The 20225-nt window shown below is 41.4% G+C and overlaps 1 protein-coding gene across 2 annotated transcripts; it reads left to right on the top strand.

Moving 5' to 3' along the window:
• Positions 1-389: 389 nt before the first annotated feature.
• On the top strand, positions 390-13527 carry ZBTB1 (zinc finger and BTB domain containing 1). Of its 2 annotated transcripts, none has more exons than XM_010000666.1 (2): positions 390-2134; positions 13293-13527. In XM_010000666.1, exons 1-2 carry the CDS (start codon positions 406-408, stop codon positions 13301-13303), a joined length of 1740 nt encoding a protein of 579 aa, XP_009998968.1. In that variant the 5' UTR covers positions 390-405; the 3' UTR covers positions 13304-13527. The 2 variants fall into 2 exon arrangements, with proteins under 2 accessions (XP_009998968.1, XP_009998967.1); XM_010000665.1 differs by having other exon boundaries at positions 390-2306; positions 13293-13426.
• The last annotated feature ends 6698 nt before the right edge of the window (positions 13528-20225 follow it).

Genomic DNA, 20225 nt, shown 5'->3' with positions numbered 1-20225 from the left:
TGGGGCCATCTTACAGAAGTCTACCCTGTGAAGGTTTTGAAGTTCTGCATCCAGAACTCATATCTGAAAATCTTGGCTGTAGGACTTTGGGATTTGCTAATTTATATTCTAGCAGTTTTGCTCTGATTGACGTGTGGTGGTTATGTTTATTAGTTTACTAGTCTTGTAAGTCTAGTGGTGAGAACATGGAATTATGGATGTTTTCACTGGCATCAATACTTGTAGTAGTTACCAGCAAAGATGTCCAGACAGGAAGCTGTTACCACAAACAATGTGAAAATAGGAAGATCTAGAGAAGAAAAAGATGGCAGTTCTCCCTACCTTTACGTCCTTTTTGTTCTTAGGATTTAACAGATGTCTTCATGATTTAACAGGTGTCTTCTTCTTTATGCAGGGTTTTAATTGATGTACAAGATGGCAAGAACCAGCCACAGCAACTATGTCCTTCAGCAGCTAAACAACCAAAGAGAGTGGGGCTTTCTGTGCGACTGCTGTATTGCTATCGACGATATTTATTTTCAAGCACATAAAGCAGTCCTTGCTGCATGCAGCTCCTATTTTAGGATGTTTTTTATGAACCATCAACACACTACAGCCCAGCTGAATCTAAGCAACATGAAGATTAGCGCTGAATGCTTCGATCTTATTTTGCAGTTCATGTATTTAGGAAAGATTATGACAGCCCCTGCCAATTTTGAGCAATTTAAAGTGGCCATGAACCATTTACAGCTATATAATGTACCTGAGTGTCTAGAAGATATACAGGATACAGACTCATCTAGTTTAAAATGTTCATCTTCTGCTTCTAGCACCCAGAATAGTAAAATGATATTTGGCGTGAGAATGTATGAAGACACGCTCGCTAGAAATGGCAGCGAAGCAAACAGGTGGGGCATGGAGCCGCCAAGTTCAACAGTAAATACATCCCATAACAAAGAGCCTGATGAAGAAGCTTTGCAACTCAACAGCTTCCCCGAACAACTGTTTGATGTCTGCAAAAAAAGCACCATGTCCAAGTTTTCTCACACAAAGGAGCGCGTGTCCCACTCGCGCCGTTTTGGAAGAAGCTTCACCTGCGACAGCTGCGGGTTTAGTTTTAGCTGTGAGAAGCTACTGGATGAGCACGTGTTAACGTGCAATAACAGGCATTCTTACCAAAGTGCCAGGTACTACAGTGCTGAAAAAATAGACTTTAACGAGAAGGACTCTACTTCTAAAATAATTTCCGCACAAACAGAAAAATACAAGGGGGACTCGAGCCAAGCTGCGGATGATTCTTCATCTCCCATGTCAAACATCACGAGCAGAAAAAGCAGCACAGTTGCCTCTGAGACATCAGGTGAAGAAGGAAGCAGAGCCTCTGAGAGGAAGAGGATCATCATCAAGATGGAACCAGAGGACAATACTACAGAAGAACTGAAGGATTTTAACATTATTAAGGTGACAGATAAAGACTGCAATGAGTCTTCTGACAACGATGACCTGGATGATGAACAGGAAGAGCCACTTTACAGATACTATGTTGAGGAAGAACTCAGAGAGAAGAGAAATGCCCGGAAGACTTTAAAACCCCGTTTATCCATGGATGAGGATGAAAGAAAGTGTTTGAAAAGTCCGCGGCACCTGAGCAGGAAGGCTCCTTCAGTGCAGGAAGATGTAGAAAATGCTCCTTGTGAACTTTGTGGGCTAACAATTACCGAGGAAGATTTGTCCTCTCATTACTTATCCAAACACATAGAAAATATATGTGCTTGTGGCAAGTGTGGTCAAATACTGGTCAAAGGCAAGCAGTTACAGGACCATGCACAGACCTGTGGAGAACCCCAGGATCTGACCATGAACGGTATCAGAAATTCTGAGGAGAAAATGGACTTGGAAGAAAACCCCGAGGAACAGTCAGAAATAAGGGACATGATGTTTGCAGAGATGCTGGAGGACTTCAGGGACAGTCATTTCCAAATGAACAGCCTTCAAAAAAAGCAGTTATACAAGCATTCTGCCTGTCCTTTCCGATGCCCCAACTGCGGTCAGCGTTTTGAAACAGAAAACCTAGTGGTTGAACATATGTCAAGCTGCCTGGAGCAAGATCTGTTCAAGAACTCCATGATGGAAGAGAACGAGAGGGATCACAGACGTAAGCATTTCTGCAATCTTTGTGGGAAAGGATTTTATCAGCGTTGCCACTTGCGGGAACACTATACCGTTCACACCAAGGAAAAACAGTTTGTTTGTCAGACATGTGGGAAGCAGTTCTTAAGAGAGCGCCAGTTGCGGCTCCACAATGATATGCACAAAGGCATGGCCAGGTATGTCTGTTCCATTTGTGATCAAGGAAACTTCCGAAAACATGACCATGTACGGCATATGATATCTCACTTATCAGCTGGAGAGACTATATGCCAGGTCTGCTTTCAGATATTCCCAAGTAATGAGCAACTGGAGCAGCACATGGATGTTCATCTGTATACATGTGGAGTATGTGGAGCAAAGTTTAATTTGAGGAAAGATATGAGATCTCACTATAATGCCAAGCATTTGAAAAGAACATAAGCGTAAACATACTGCTAAAAAGTGTTAAGTTGGCAGCAGAGAGAACACCAAAGCAAGGCATAGTATAGTAGACAAAAAATTGAAAAAAAAAAAAGGAAAAAAATTGAAAATAAGTCTCTTTTTTATTATTTTTTTTAAAACCCTCCTAGCCGTAGGTGTCTATTTAGGCTCATTAAGTATATAGCTTTGAAAAGCATCATATGTTGAATTATTACATTTTCACTGTTTCCTAATATCAGTTTCTGTTCTTAATTTTACTGTTTTACTAAGTAGATATACAAATCATTATTTTTAAACTGTAGATGAAAAGCACAATGTTACCCCTTCACTGACTGCTATTAAACAGTTCTCGGATCCACATCCATAAGATGAGTGCTTTAATATTTCCATGTGTTGTTTCTTCATGTGAAAATTTTAGATCACAGTGATTAACATGCAAGAGCATAATTGTTCATAATCCCCAAATTAATTTTCAAAATGAAAAAAAAACCAAACAAAATGCCCCAATGCCAAGAAATAATCCTTTGCTCTCTGAGACTTTAAGGGCAGAGCTGGCTCTCCTGGTCCTCTGCTTCTTGGCTCTGTTGGAACGTGCATCCCAGGGGTGAGAGCACGTAGCCTCAATTAAACCTTGCAGACCTGGACTGGTGTGTACAAAGGGAAAGGGAGTTAATGACTGCCGGGATAACCGAGGAGTTCCCAGCACAGTGATCATTTTCCAGACTTGAAGTCGTAGCAGAACTGTTCAACTGACATTGGCCTTTCATTCTCTGTCTGTACCTACGTGGGTGTGTATATAACCTGCTTATTCTGACAAACAAGGGAAGAGTGGCTGTGGTGGATTGCTAGGAATGCAGAAGGTGCACTGAAGACTGCATTTCTCAGCCTAGCTGTAAATGGTGCCTTGCTGCTTGTATTGGGAGGTTAAAAGTGGGATGGCTGTGAAGATAGTCCCATTGCTTGGGTGGGGAGGGGAAGAGGGAGTGTGGCTCATGTGAACTTTAGTTTTTTTGTTTCTTGCTTTCGTGATAACTTTCTGAATGTTCTGTTTTTCAACAAGAATATAACAAGAAACAACTGCAGAGTTTGCTTAATAAATGTAAAGACATTTTATGCCTTTTAAGATTTCTTTCTGATTCTAGTATAGCCCTAATCTGTGTAGCTTGTCTCTTAATTTAATTGAATTTTAAAATCCTACTAAGTACCAGCTGACATCAGTTCAGTGAGGCAGTTTGGCCTTTGAGAGAATGACTGGCTTTGACTCTTAGGCACCAGCTGTCTAAATGTTTGTTAAGTGCATGATTTTTCATGGGGGGAGGAAAGGATCCTAATATGAAATGGTGGAGAAAACTAGTACAAAATAAAACCTAGCAGTACTTTCTCCCAGCAGATCTTAAGCACAGAGGGTTGTAATGCTGTTTCCCACTGAGCCATGGAGGACTCAGATGAGCATTTAAGCCAGCTGGACTAAATTATCATTGTAGGTCCCTTCCAACTGAAATTTTCTCTCACCTTGCATGCCAGTGGTGGGGTTGAGAGTAGGAACCAGGAGCTGAGGGCCAAGTCTGGGGCTTTCACACACTTGTCACTGTCAGGAGTTGAGTTTTGATCTCTTGTTTCTTGGGGATTAGGAGGGGTATGGAGCTTTAATGCTAGACTATTTAGAGAAATTAATGCAGTTCACCATCTCCACTATAACTGTTTAATTAGTATGAGTTGCCTTGCATTTGTTCAGTTCTAGATGTGTGTTAGAATTTCTCTTGGTTGGGAGATGGGTGTGTTTCTGCAGCGATGAAGAACTTCACCTCAGTCCTGAGCCAGCAGCTGGCAGTTTTAGTGTGGTGCTGTAACTGCTCAGTCCTGTGTTTTCTTGTCTGGTGCTGAAGTCAACCAAATCCTGAGTAACACTGGGGCCAAAAAGACCCCAGGGCATGAAGGCCCGCCAGCATTTCAGTTAGTTCGGTGCTTCCCCCTTCTTAGGATTTATTCCACATTTGCCATCCAAACCCAGACTGATGCTCAGGCTGCAAGAGTTGAAAGAATAAGTGGGATGGGAATTTTTAACACTTTTTAGCACTGGAATCTGTTCTAAGGTGATGATAAGACAGTTCAAAATATTTAACTGTAATGATCATCTTAGAGATGAAGTAGTTAAGTACCATAGTGGAAGAGTTGGAGGGGGTAATACACCGCACACAGCAATTCTCTGACACGCAGGTTATCCCTTAGGGTGTCAGCTATGGCTGGACTGGGAAAAGCAGCCAAGGGCAGTGAGGGAGAGCTGGGGGAAGCTGGTGGAAGAGTCTTGTGTTGCTGGTGGAGCAGGAAGGCTGAGTGGGCAAGGAGATCCTGGGTGGGAGGGAGTGGTGAAGGCTGGGGGGCCAGGATTAGAGCTGGGCAGTGGGAAGCAAATCCCAATAGTGGCATGGAGGGGGCGGCCGGAGGAGTGAATAAAATGTCCTGTAGATGCCTGTGAGGCCGGAGTGAGAGTGACTCAGCTTGGCTGGGAGAGCTGCCGGCCTGCGCGATTAGCTCAGTACGGCACAAACCGGGAGCGCGGGTTGCGTACCAAGTACAGCCAGCCCCTGTGCTGGAAGGGCTGCAGTGGCACAGCAAAGCCTGGTAGATAAAAGACCTTGTTGAAAAGGAGAAGGTGACCTCTGTGGACTAAGAGATCATTCCTGAATACAGTGAAGGGCTAAGGGTGATTTATGGAGGCTTGGGCTCAGGGTCAGAACCCCTTGTTTACAATATATTGGTCTGAACTTGATGCAAAAACATTTCAGAAAAAAGTTACTTCCTAGTGTAAGTAGACCTGCCAACTACGGAAGTTAAATGGAGGAACTGGGAATGATGGGATTTGTGTGTACTATCTAACTTCATAAACACCCTGGAATATCTTTGTTTTTCAATTATAAGCTGTATTTTAGTAGCCTTTCAAAGGAAAATTTGTTAAACCTTTCCAATTGAGCTTGAATTAAAGATTTTTCCTGTTACAGTGAAGCAAAACCCAGTGCCTTGGAGTTCAGGTGCATGAATGTCCAGACAAAGGCTCAAAAATAGCATGAATTGCACTGCAGGCGAGCTTAAGAGTGGATCTACTTGTATGTAGCAAGAGAGAACCAGAATGATCGAAGTAGCTAGAAGAGTGATCAAGGGGAGTGTAGGAGAAAAATAATAATAAGGTATAAACAAGACGGCCTGGCTTCCAAGTAGATGGGGAGAGCAGGGGAAATGCATAGGACTATTGAAGAAAAGGCCTGGAGTGACAGGGGGAATGTGGCTGCTGTGAACAGGGAGAAGGGGTGGGTGCTGAGGCAGCCTGGGGCTGGTCACTCCTAAGGACAGGGTTGTTTTTCCCCAGAATGGGACAACATCCACAGGGGAATGAAGTGATGGTGTTTTGGAGCTTCTGCCATAATAAAAATTACTGTGGAGACAGGTTGAAGAAAAGGCCTGGAGTGACAGGGGGAATGTGGCTGCTGTGAACAGGGAGAAGGGGTGGGTGCTGAGGCAGCCTGGGGCTGGTCACTCCTAAGGACAGGGTTGTTTTTCCCCAGAATGGGACAACATCCACAGGGGAATGAAGTGATGGTGTTTTGGAGCTTCTGCCATAATAAAAATTACTGTGGAGACAGAACGAAAGCAGACCTGAAAAAAAACAACAATTGCAGTTAAAATATCCTAAAAATCTTGCAGTTACTTGAAAGATAGCAAAGGGGAAGCAAAAATACTTCCTTTGGAGTTGTGTTTTCTCTAACAAATGTGTATTTTTCAGTCATCATAACATAGTTCCTTTGCATCTCCTTACTGTGCTGCATGGCCTGTTACAGTGTAAAAGCATCTTTGAGAGTGGAGATGCAAGTGTATCACATTGCTCAGATGTAGCCAGGAAGAAAAAGACTTGCTGGATAATCTGACTTAGATTTTTAAGTGATGTGCTATTCTCATTTTTGGAGGACCTCTCTGTTCTGTTGGTTTTCTCATTTTGGCAGTGGTGTGGGGCTTCAACCCTGAAGATAGTTTGTAAGTAGCCAGCCTAGCTCTTAGCTTTCAGGATTTATTAAAAGTTCAAAAGAGGGAATTAATGAAGACCTGGAATGAGCTTTAAAATACCACAAAAGCTGTTGAGCTTTTATTGAGGTCTCCTCAGTTTCAGAGATGTTTCAAATTTAAAATATATATATACACACTTGCAAATTCTTATCTTTGTGTATAACAATATTTGAAGCTGACACATCTGTGAAGAAATATTGAATAGATTAGAATATCACAGAATTCTGATAATTATGCCTTTATTAGGGGACTTCTCTATTAAATATTTTCAGTTAAAGGAGAACATACAATTCAGCATATTTTTTATTCATAGCTGAAGACAGAAAATGTACTGCTCTGGAGACTATATTAAAATACATGGTTATAAAAGTGAATACTTTTATACACGATTATATTTGAACACACTAGTGCTAAACCACCAGAAGTATTCCAGCTGTTGGTGAGGATGCAAGTTAGCTCCTGAAGGTAGTGCCACTTTGAGCCCTGGCAGCCCCTTCATCCTCCCCACCTGGTTTCAGCTCTCAAATTCCATGTGTGCCATCCTCACCATTGTAAAAAAGCACATTTATGTAGCTTCACAATCAATTGAATCAAACAGCAGGCTTTTTTTAATTCCCAGTGGGGCTTTTTTTGGCTAGATAAGTTCCCCACGGTGCTTCCCTCTCTGGCTGGATGTCAGACCTTGTGCTAGCACAATAGCAGGGGTGGCACAGGGGAGGAATGAGTGGCTGGGAGGGGGCTCATTTGCTTAAATAAGCTGTGCCAGAACTCAAAAGTACTTCCCGAGCTTGACTCGGTCTCTGTCTCCCCCAAGCATCCTTGTGGAAGCTGAACTCTTACATTCATCTCCTATTTCCTGATAAGGAAAAGAGGCAGCCCAGCCTTTTATATAGACGAGATACATCTTAGCTATCTGCCCTCTGCATGAGAACTGGAAGCCTTCCTGCCTTCATCTCACCCCTCAAATATGCTCTGGTGCTTTCTTAATCTTTCTTGAATCAGACTGTAGTGCTCCACGTCACTGGGTTTGTGTGGTTGGCCTGGCCCAGGAATGAGCTGGGCCCCTTGTCTGGCCAAACACCAGGAATGGCTCCCACCTCCCTCTGGTCTCTGTGCCCTCCAGCTGTGGGCCCAGAGGCAGCTGTGCTGCCCACACACCCACAGCTGGGCCCCTGCTCGCCTGCTGCCCTTTGCCCCTCACCGCTCACAACCTGCGCTTGGCTGGGTTTCACCCTCAGGGGAGGCAGGCGTCTTGTTTTTGGTCTGATACTGAAAGCTCAGGATAATTCCTTGCATAACTTAAGGAGATGCTGGCAGTGTCTTGTTACTATCCCTGTGTGCCTGCTTCCAAGTGCTTCCTAATCTGAAAGGGTTAAAAAACAAGTATTCTGACTTTCCTAAATCTCAGTTGGTTTGATGCTTGTCAAAGACTTCAAGACCTACAAGATGAAGCGTGACTAATTTGACTTTGTAAAGTGTGCTGAAGGCTAGAAATTAGGGGCATGTTTTTAAAGGCTGACATTTCTGTAGTTCTCAGCTATAAACCAGTTTTCTGTGTTTTCTTCCAACTTTCAGAAACTCCTAAAATATTGCTGTGCAGTGTATTGTGTGTTCTTGAGACGTGTTTGTAGGCTGAGACTTTGAAGGGGGAAGATGCCAAAAAACAGGACACATTTTATAAATTGTCTTCTGCCACTTTTAGTCACAATTCTGGAATTAATTTTAGATTTATTTTTTTTTTCATGCAGAAAGACAAATCCTAATTTGTTAACAAGGCAACAGAGCTCATGACTCAGGAGTCAGTTCATCATGATATAAATATTCAGCCCTGAAACAAACAGCCCACGTTCCTTTTCATGTACTTGAATGGCCGGTGCCAACTTTGCAAGAGAAATGCTATTGGATTTTTCTTTGGGTAATGTTTGCCCTCAGATGTCTTGTAGGAAAACAGTATTGTGCATCATGAAACTGTTTTGTGCACATTCTCTATATAAAAGTAGTTGAAAAAAACTGCTTTTAAAATCTCATATTCATGTACTCAAGGGAACAAACAAAATTATGATAGAATTTCAGAAATTGTCAGTATCTTTGATTATTTTGCAAGAAAACAAAAAGATTTAATAATTTCCTGTGCCTTCTGCCATACTAAAACGATAGTAAATCTTCCTGCAACTACAACCAAAAACCAGTGCTGCACCTAGCTTATGTCTATGGGAGAAAAAAAACTTGCCCTTTCAGAGCTGTTCAAGAATTTCCCTCTCTGATGAAGCCCTGATGCTGCTGTTGTTTTTACCCAAACTTTGCTGTGATTTGCACCAGTGAGATTTTGGGGTGGGGTTTTTTTTTTCTGGTTGCAAGTAAGAGATTATCTATCTGGTGGTTCTGTAGAGATCCTAAGACTTATGACAGGGAACAAGAAGAGAGCATCCCTTACAGGCCTCCAAATCCCTAAAACTGTGTGAATTGTGGGAAATCCACTGAGAATTGGGACTGTCTACAAATCCCTCATTTCTCTACCTGTCAGGCAGAGTGTCACCACTGTCAGCAGCTGCCTTTTTAAACAGTTCTCACATGTTCAGCTGAACCTACCCAAGTCAGCCATGCCTGTTCTCTGCTTTTTTACATAACCAGCCCACTACATTGAGGTGGTCACCAGAGGGACTTCTGCTTCACAGGGCCCAGCAAATCATAGAATCATAGAATCATAGAATCTTAGGGGCTGGAAGGGACCTCGAGAGATCATCTAGTCCAACCCCCCTGCCAGAGCAGGGTCACCTAGAGTACATCACATAGGAACTCATCCAGGTGGGTTTTGAATGTTTCCAGTGAAGGAGACTCCACAACCTCCCTGGGCAGTCTGTTCCAGTGCTCTGTCACTCTTACAGTAAAAATTTTTTTTTCGGATATTCACCTTGAACCTCCTATGCTCCAATTTACACCCATTACCCCTTGTCCGACCACTGGTCATCACTGAGAAAAGCCTAACTCCGTCCCCCTGACACTCACCCCTTACATATTTGTAAACATTGATGAGGTCCCCCCTCAGTCTCCTTTTCTCCAAGCTAAAGAGACCCAGCTCCCTCAGCCTTTCCTCATAAGGGAGATGTTCCACTCCCTTCATCATCTTTGTAGCTCTAAAATGAATAGGAGAAATATATAATGTCCTTCTCTATTGCGGAAGCCCCTAGACTGTGAAAAGTTTGTGGAAATGCAGATATGCTGGCTAAAAATAGTTTGTGGAATGCCATAGATTACTTTTGGTTTTGGCAATAGACGCACCAGAGTTCTGGGATTGGTTATGCTTCTTCCTTTCACACAAGTCATTGTTAGAGCATTTACTCAGGATGCTAAAGATGGTGTCTCTGTTTCCTCCCTGCCTGTGGGGTTTCCTACTGGTAGAGAGCCCCAAGTGCCAATCTGCTGAGGTTCTGGATTCTAGCCATTGGTTATCTCATTATTTATAGAAAGTGGAAACATTTTAAGAGATGAAATCTAGAATATGCCTCCTTCAGGAGGAAATACAGGGTAGGATTCCTTGGAACTGATGAAAAAATTGTCTTAGTACATCCCACAGCTTGGCTCTCTGAGCTGCATTGCTGTCAGGTAGATTAAATATAATTTCTGTACAGTTACATATGCTGTAAAACATGACACTGGCACAGGCTGTGTGCCTAGAAGTATGAGGATTAGCCCCACCTAGTCTGCTTTCAGACAGGATTGTGTTTCACTTAGATTTTAGTGGCTGGTGCTAACATAGTCAGTTCTTCCAGAGAAGTCAGAGGTCTTGTTGAACAGGAACATAAAAACTGAAAATAAGTCAATTAAGACACAATCTTACAGTAATTGCTACAGTTCTTTCAGCTTTAGTTTGCTGCCTGAAGAGTTAAACAGTTCAAAGGCAGTCTCCTTTGGAGAATGTTTATTTGATCAAGTTCAGTGTGGCTTAGACCCCAAACAGAAATGCTAGTTTCAAACAGAGCACTACTATGAAAGTAGGAATAGTGTGTGGCCTTCCAGACCTCACAAGCTATGTTGATTTGTTACACAGAGGCAAAACAAAGATGCCCCTTAAAACACATATACATTAACTCAGTGCATTTCACACACCACAATCTCAGAACTGCTTTTCTTCCTGCTCATTTGGGCTGTGCCAAAGTCACTGAGATCCTGGATGAACTACAGACTTCTCAGTATAATGCATATAAGGTATGATTGGACCACTGAAGCTATTTAGACCATTAGAAAACAGACTTTGAGTGCTACTGCTCCTATTTACTAGGTTTGAAGTACCACATCCTTTGGATTTGGGAACACAGCTTTTCTTTGCTCCTTGAGTCTCTTTACATTGCAGAAAGTAGGGTAAGGAAGAACCCAGTGAGTGCTTCTCTTAACTGGAGCTTGGAAGATCTTAGCTTTGGGGTGTTGTTTTTTTTTAGGTCCTTAGCTGGCTGAATCTTCAGATTTCTAATAAAGGCTCTAAGCCTTAAAAAAGCATTATTAATACGTGATGAGATACACCAAGTACAATCACTTAATAGAACAGTCAAACTCATGCAGATGCTATTAGTACAGGAACTTGATATCTTGCCAAATCTGGAGAGTTATCTTTGATCTATCTCCAGATCCTCCTTTTATTTGTAAACATTCAGCTAATCACAGACTTCCTCTGACTTTTATGAAGTGGAAGAAACTGCATCCTTTGTAACATCTCTGAAGGGCTGTAACTTTGCAGATGTTCGTGGATTGTGGTGTGCTGGAGCTCTTAGCCCCATCTGGTGGCCAACTGGGAACGTGGAGCTTTCTATTGGCAGGGCTCAAGGGTTTCTACATTTGGGCAGAGTTCACTGTAAAGAGTGAAGCAGAACCTCTTGCAGCTCTGCATACCTAAAACACCTTCTGTTTTTCGGGTAGCTAGAGGATTTTAGAGTCTGGAAGAAGGGCACAAGATTCTACCTCTAATCTAGCTTGCTGTGGGCTAACAGTTACTACCAGTTCCAGCAGTTCTGCAGTGTTCACAGCTCTGTGCATAAACCACGCCACCACAGTTGGCACTGATTAACAGTATTTCTGCAGCCTCATCACCAAAATGCAATTTAATATTTACAGGCAACCCAGCTTCCCACACTTAGAGGTGGTCCCACATGGTGTAGTTGGTGTATTTGAGGGTGGTGGTGCAAAGGAGCTCAGCCATGCCACATGAGCTGTGTGTTATCTGCAAGTAACAGATCTTTGACTGTAAAATGCAGGCTGGCATCTTAAACAGCAGCATTAAACACTGATGTTGCCTGGGGAAAAATAATGCTCACATTGAATGCTGCAGTGAGAATATCCTTTTTTCTCCTTTGTTAGCTTACAAACAAAACAAGGCATTTCCTCACCCTTGAACTAGTCATGTAAGTGCTACTCAGAGATAACAGCATCAGTCTAATGAATTTGAAGGATGTATTAGGTAGAGACTCAGACTTGCTCCAGAACCAGGAGTACTTTGAAGGCAGCAGTTTGCCCAAGACCTGCTTTCCCAGCCACTGGTGCTAGATTCCTTTTTTGCAACCATCAAGTATGTGACATAGCACATAGATAGAATATGCTGGCTGTTCTGGGCCTGGCATATGCTGTGAGGGTCTGGCCACAAGTCACACAGGGCCTTCTATATGTGCATGGAAGGGAGGAACACTACTCCAGGCTTTCCTCTCAATGGTGTGCCAGGAAATTCAGCCCTGATCTGGCTTTGAGGATGCTATTAACAGGTAAGTAATGCAGACAGCTGACAAACTTGGCTTCACATGCACCCTTGAAGCCTTTCCTGTTCTCCAGTGTAGACACAACCACTCGGTCCAGGGCTGCATAGAAACATGAAGTGTACATTAACCAGAAGGGGGAAAATGGTGTGCTTTGTACAATGTGATTTACATATCCAGAGAAAGAAGTGTACCAAGAAAAAAAACCCTGAGGATTGTCTTTAAAAGTTACATCCACATGTTTCCAATTTCTTGACTGTTCGTATCGACTACAAAGCTGCTTGTTTGTCATAAATTACTTTATGTTTGGTCAAAAGAGACTTACAGGAATTGTAAATAGTTATATTATCTATCTGTGTTTAACTTAAAATAAGGATTAGGGGAGGGAGGTTAAGTAAATATATAACAGTTATCTCTGAACTGGGCAAGGAAGAAAAAAAAAGAAACCCAAACAGAGGCAAATATGAAGCAGCAAGAAGTATTCCAGGGTGGGGATGTTCCAAGCTATGAGAATTCCAGGTTGAGAGGGAATAATACTTGTACAATTTTTTGAGCATCCACTAAGTCAAGCCATAAACCACTGCAATAACACATTATCAAAAATAATTTCTAGGAGGCTTGGGAAGTGAAGTTTTTCCTCAGCAAACCTTTAGCTGTTTTGATAATGGAAGGTGAAGGAGAAAGAAAAATAAAAGTTTTGGAGACAAAACATTGTTTAAGGCTAAGGTGTGTTTTGGTGGGGTAGGGGTTGAAGGAAATTAACCCTATGGCTTTTAAACAGAGTTCTTAACTGTGGTGGGTGCTGTGAATGTAACTGAAGGATGGGTATTAAGAGCAAAACCACATGACAGTGAGGTGGGAGGGACCACATCATGCTAGCAAATACAGAACCAGAGTGCGGGCTTCTGACTTTTAATATTTTTCTTGCATTTCTTTTCTGCATGGCAGTAGTGAAATAGGGACTTCTAAGCTTCTGAACAACTGAGAGAACCAGGTTTGAAGAAGACATGAGGAAGAACTGGTCGGCAAAAGATTTCATAAAAACTCAGAACCACGTGTGCCAGATCTGAACTGGCACCACCTTTGCTTTTTTGACACACTGCAGCAGTCGCAAAAGGCACCAAAGCAGTCAAATTAAAACATGCAGTAAAACTTGGTTTGGACTCCTCTCTGTATTATAAAACTTACTTCCATGTAACATTATTTACACCTGTTGAAAACGAATTTTAAGTGTCCTTTCCTGGAGCAGACAGCTAAAAAAGGCAGATGCCAGGTGTTAAGGCCTGCACAGAAATGAGTTTGCAGAATTTGCTATTCAAGTGCTGGAGTGCTCCTTTCCTGAAATGAGGCTTTGTCAGAGTTTCTGTAAAACCTGTTTAGATTTTTTAGTTCTTACATTAGAAGTGTATGCTTGTGAACTAAACCTTATGTATTTTCAGAGAGCTACAGTGCTAAACTATCAAGTATTAAAAAAAAGAATAAAATTTTTAAAAAAGAAAAAAAGAAAAGAAAAGAAGGAGTAAGAGGTGAACAAAACCGTTAAAAACTGAGGACAGAGGGTCATTGAGGAAGGACAGGATGGTGACCTGATTCCCCCTGCTGCCATGATCATAATTTTCAAGCTGAAGAGGACTTCCCATGGAGCACAGTGCTTGTATGTGACAAAGAAATGGTACTCTGGTCTTATTACAAGAATGGTGAAAAATTTTGACCACCAAGGAGATGAGTAAATGTGGACAAACTTCATGGGGCACAGGGTGCACCTTGTTCTGGATCTAAACCTTGTAAAAGCTGGCTTGAAGAGGAGAATCAGGCATTCATGTTCAGATTTTAGCATTTCAGGAATTCTAATGCATCCAGCTAAATTACTGAGGGGGGGGGAGAAAGCTAACCAGAAAACCACCAAAGCAGTAAATGCTTTAAATTAGGGCCAGCATGGAAGAAAAAGAAGTTAATTTCTTTTGCTTCCCCCAGACAACAGTGGATGAGATTGAGACATGTAAGCAGACTAAACATGCTATATTCTGTAGTTACGCATCTTAACTAATTTTACTCATGACAATAAAAAAGTGTTTCATTGTTCAGTGTAACTGTTATCTCAAGAAGAGTCTGTCTATAATTTTATTTATAGTTGGCATTTTCATTACTGTTGTTACGAAGTGTGTAAAATATTGTCTGTATTGCAGCTTGTATAGGGCATTTGTCTGTGCTTGCTTTACTCTTTGAGTTTATGAAGTTGCTATACAAGATGTTCAGATATCTTTGAATGTGGTTGCTTAATCTAATTACATAGCCCCAAACATTTCAGCATATAGATGTTGAAGGTCTGTTTAACACATAACATCTTTAACATTAATATAGGCACTTTAAAAGCCTTTTGTGGAATATTGGAATGCTGACACTTAGTGGCTGTGCTGAAGCAAAGGGGAAGATGGTGAGTATCTGTGCAAAGCCAGATACTAGGGGGGACTCTGCAGGGAGAAAGCACAGTATAACTGGGAAATCTAGTAGAAAATGCAATGTCCTTTCCATAGACAACAAATAGGACCTTCAGAGTAGGGCCACCACAAAGCAGAGATGTGAAATATGTTTATAGCACAAAGATAGGCCTTAAATAGCATACTAAGTGTAGGGTTTTTTTTGTGACTGTTCTCTTAACTTAGCAATTATTTGTAGTCTGTGTAGTGACATTCCAGGTTAGTTTTCATCATCTTTAAAGCTTATTCTGTGCTTTGATACAGTGTCTTTAATAAAATATTCTTGCAAATCTGCTTATTCTCATTTAATTACATTTTATACCTGAGTTAACAACAGCCCCGACAACAGGGTGAAGTTCCAGTCACCACCTGCTTCATCTGCTCCTGTGTTTTTCCCATTCACCTGCTAAGAGAGACAAGGAGGAAAACTGATAAGTAAAAATCAGTCATAGGAATGAGAAAATAAGATAAATTCATAGCACTGATACAGTTCAGTTATAAATATTCTTCACACTAAGCACATAAGTGAATCTGAGAGATTAATCAAATTATATTAATCTCCGAGTATGAAGTATTTGTCTTTCCCCATGTTCACAGTACAGCATTTCCCTTGTTTAAGACTCATAATAATTTCCTAGCTTTACAGTTGCTGCCAGTAAGTATAGGATGTTGTTTAACCCCTTTCATAGCAGTTGTAGACAAAATGTTTTCATTTATTCAGCTATATTTATTATACTATACAAAGTATCCTTTTAGTATCTTCAAACAAGACCAAGCAGAGTTGGACTTCAAGCACACTAGAAGATAAGATTAGAATTCAGAATAATTCTAGCAAGGTGCAGACATGATCTGAAATAGTAAGAGGTTATTTAATAGGTACAAGAGGAAACTGGAATAATAAACTGTGCAAGTAAAGGAACAGCTGTTTAATGTCTAGTTAAAAGAATCACTGTGTTACTTTGGATCAATTCTGAAAGCGGGTCTGCAGCATCGTGCTGTTGCAAACAAAGGTAAAAACTGAAATGTCTAAACTGGAGAATAATCTGCTTCTTCAGAACTGCTAAGGTGTGAGCTAGTAATGTCTCCAGTGTTTATCTCTGAACTTGAAAAATAAGGTACAGGCTGCATGCAGAGAATCCAGGAGAAAGCAAGAAGAATACCTAGAAGCCAAGAAACCTTTGTCTTTGAGCACAGATTGGATGATTTTAGGTCATCTTACAGAAGAGACAGTAGAGGGGAAACATGATAATTTTCATATAAAGAAAAGCTGGTTGCAAATAAAAATGGAATAACATGTTTTCTCATATCCACAATCAATAGGAATAGAAATAATTGCCTTAAATTGCAAGAAAGTGTATTTTGGTTAGACATAAAATGAGATTAAATAACCTACTGAGGTTCTTTTCTGATCTGATTCTATGATTACTTGCAAATTATTTGCTTTTAAGTCCCTTATTTATTACTCTCAGTAGAGCTGGCACTAGCTGCAAGAAAAGGAGGCGGTAGTTATAGGAAAGAACTGACTGCCTAAAATGCACAGCACACCAATTTATCTAGTTAGCAGTAGTGATACTAACCTCGGCTTTTAATCATACCTTAGCAAACTGTCAGAAGTCTATGTAAATAAATGTGCTTTAAAACCACTTAATTATAAAATAATTATTCCTTGAAACATCAAGCATTAGTTTAATCAGTGTTGACAACTTCCATGATTTTATTTGGTCTAATCAATCTGAAGCAGCCTGTTTTTAGTCATGAGATGGTGTAATCAGCTATTTCATTTATTAAAAAAAAAAAAAAATAATCTCTTCAAATTACATGGGAAATCCTGAAAGTGTAATCTGAACATATGCTAAAGATTAAAAAGTCAGAGGTGAATAAAGCCACGTGTGTTTTTTAAGCTCGTAATTTAAACTAGGTTTATAATTTTAGGAGATCTGAATAATGATTTTTGAACTTCTGGTTTGGCAATTCCAAATTACTGTGCACTATATTCTGCTGTTCTGAATAGTTCCACATTCCTGATCATGCATGTGTGTGGTTTGCTGGGAACACGTTCTACTGATTTGCAGAAATTGATTTTGTTATTCACAAAAACAAAAGAACACTTATTTTAAAAAAAAAGATCAGGAATTGTGCCTGCCTTTCAAATTAACAAGGAGCATCTGTGTGCAAAAAGTGGAGGTATATAAAAGCAAAATAACACAAAAAAGTTATGTTGTTCCCCCGCATAGACTATGATTTTTAACACAATGGCACCTTGTCAGAAGAATCTGTTACCATTTCATATACTGGTAGTTCTTGTCTAAATTCTTTTTGCTAGACATATATTCACAAATATAAGCAAGATTAAGAATTTCAGTGATGAAAGGGTACTATGACAAAGCAGTAGTCATTCTCACAACAGCTATTGCCTAGACTTTTCTGAACTGCTGTATTATAAAATGATTCATTTATCCTCACCAATACAATCTGCAATTATGTTTTCCTAGGGAAATTGATATGAGGGAAATGGATACCAGAATTTAAGGGCTAAGATCCTCAGACTGTCAAACCTGAACAGACCATTGCATTTCAACTTTAGCATTGTAATGATCCAAGTGGCTGATGTCAGACTGAGCTGAAGCTTGCGTTCACTCCTGTTTAATAATACATTGCTTTATGAAATATAAGGGGGCTGAGGGGGGAATCTTCCTTTTATCAAGATAGAGATAAGGGCTGAGTTCTCAGTTCTGCTCCCAGTACGGAGCTCTTGCTTCACTGTAGAAATCTAAATGCCATCTTCATTTCTGGCTGGGTGGTGTCATGGAGAATAGCCTACGGTATGTTACATAGGCTGCCAAACAGGAGACACCGGTGCATTATTGATTCTAAACATAAATAAATAGATCTGGAAGAGGCCTGCAACTTCCAGAGTTGCCAACGTGCTGTTCTAAATATGGCTTACGGATTCAGGATGGGGGAATAACAGCGCATGTTTTGTTAAAGGGAAAATCAAACTTGTGTTGAAGCCCTCACCACAGAACTCACTCTTTAATTTCTGAACCAGTCTGTTTGGCTTACCTATAACATGACTGCATATGAAGCAACATAAAAGAAAATCATGTGGCTCTTCCTATATGACTGCACAGATGAGTTGGTTCACAAATTGTGCTGCGAGTCTTAGAGAACTGCTGACAAAAAAAAAAAAGCAGGCTTGTAATAGCTCTGCTGAGAGGAGAGAATAAGTCTAATGAGGTTTCAGAGGTTGCTCCCTCTAGTTAGACTGGACTTTCCTCAAGGACATCGGTAAGAGATGAGAGATGATGGCAAGAACATCACGTGAACTTCTGATTAGGAACAGAAGCTTAAGAAGTAGCTCAGACCTACACATACTGTTGTACAAGAAGAAAACAGCACTTACATATTCAACTGGAAAAGAAATACTTCTGCAACAGGCTAAAAGCAATGTTTGGTAGCCTGAGTCTACAGACCTTTTGGGTTTTCCTGGTAATGCCCTGAGTGTGTAATTTACACCATTATCATTAACATGGTATGCTCCTACATTCCCCCAAGATCTTTTCCCCAAATTTACTATAGCAAAACAATTCAAATTATGAAATAAATAGGACAGAGGGAGTACTATCAGGGTAAGCAGTAATCCAGTCAATGCAAGTTAACTCTTCAGCTGGTTATCAGCACATCTGAGCATCAGCACAACCCATACCAGGGCCTTAGTAGTTACTAGGCCAAGTTTTTTTCTGGAGCTGTTTGCATATTTTGTGCCTGGGCTGATAATATATAGCTAAAAGCTTTGGGCCAAATTAATGAAATGTCACTTCTAAATCTGATAAAACTTGTTTGATTACAGCTACACGTAAATTAAGTATCAATTTTGCTAATCAATATCGTTGTGTCATTTCTTAGTCCATTTGTTCTCTCCATCTCTTGTTTCTGTACATGTTATTCAGGCAGGAATTCTCTTTTTACTTTTAAATTAGAGAGTGAGTTTGGATTGGAGCTATCAAAACTGGTTCTCATGCATTGTTCCTAAGGGACAATCCTCACAAGGATTCAAGTAATAAAGAGCACCAACTTTTCAGCTGAAATGGAATTTACCAACCAGCTCTCTGTATTGCTCTGGCATTTCTCCCCGCTCCATAGGATGCAATCAACTGAATGAAGTAGCAGTGAATTACAGGAAGGGATAGTTCAGTGATGAATCAGTCACTGGTCTAACTACAAGAGAAACTGACACCCTCCCCATCAAAGAAATATGCATACGGGATATACAGAGCAGCTCCTCTTGCAGGCAGGGAGAGCTGACAGTTTCCATTTTCCATTGACTTATTTTGGATTTCTCCAAAGTCAGAACCCGTGTGAAAAAAAAAAAAAAAAAAAAAAAAAAAAAAAAAAAAGACCAGGATCTCTGGAAGAATAGTTATTTAAGCACGTATTTATCGTCAGAAACCGAAGCTCTTCCACCTCAACACTGCAGACACAGGCTACACAGAAGAGGCGGGATCTTCATGTTTTGTAAACAGGCTTTGAAAAACACACTAATTGAAACAAGGGTGTTTGTGAACGGGAGTCGGTGTATCTGTCATAACTGCACCAACACAGATAATTCCGGGCAAAGCTGTAACATATTTTCTGTGTGGGCTACTGTAAAGCTGAAAGCTGGGGACAAAACTGGTGATGATTTAAGTATAGCACGTATTTAATCCCTCTGTCACCTAACACGTCAAGTCTGTGGGTAGCAGGCTTAGCCACAGTTTTAAGGGAGATACCCAAAAGCAGCTACTAACCTTCCAGGGCAAAACAAGAGCTCAGCCTGGTACTTCGCTCTACTCACTGAACTGGAATATTTTGAAGTGTTTTGTCTCCACGTAAGGAGGAACAACTTGGGAGGAACCGCAGCGGATTTTCATGTCTAATACACTTTCATCAAAGCACTTTCCTACCTCCGAGTTAACAGCGTCTTGGCTTCGGCTACACGGAGGCGGGACCACATTTTTACATGAGCACAACAGGCAAAAATGCGGAGGCGTTTCAAGAACGGTCGCCACGCAGCAAACAGGGCTCCCCCCTCCCCAAGCCCCCCGGCTGCTGTTTTTTCGGTGGGGAAAAAGCCAGACGCCGTTCCCTGCCTCCTGGGGGGAGCCCACCGGCCCCGCGGTGGCACCAGGCCCCGCGGTGGCACCAGGCCTGACAGGCCGGGGGGAGGCGGGAAGGAGGAGTGAGTGAGTGAGTGTGTGTGTGTGTGTGTGTGTAAGAATTTCTGCCGCCTTGCGACCAAATAAGGGTAAATTCCCCGGCGGGCAGGCGGGCCGGGCTCCCAGGCATGACAAGCGCGGGCCCCGCTCCCGCGCTACGTGCGGCCCCGGCCCGGCCGGTCGCTTAGCAACCGCGCGGCCCTCGCCCC

Source organism: Chaetura pelagica, unplaced genomic scaffold, assembly GCF_000747805.2.
Source record: "Chaetura pelagica isolate M959 unplaced genomic scaffold, ChaPel_1.0 scaffold36, whole genome shotgun sequence".
In the NCBI taxonomy this organism is placed as follows: domain Eukaryota; kingdom Metazoa; phylum Chordata; class Aves; order Apodiformes; family Apodidae; genus Chaetura; species Chaetura pelagica.
Note: the sequence above shows the minus strand (reverse complement) of the source record. Positions and strands in the feature narration are given on the sequence as shown.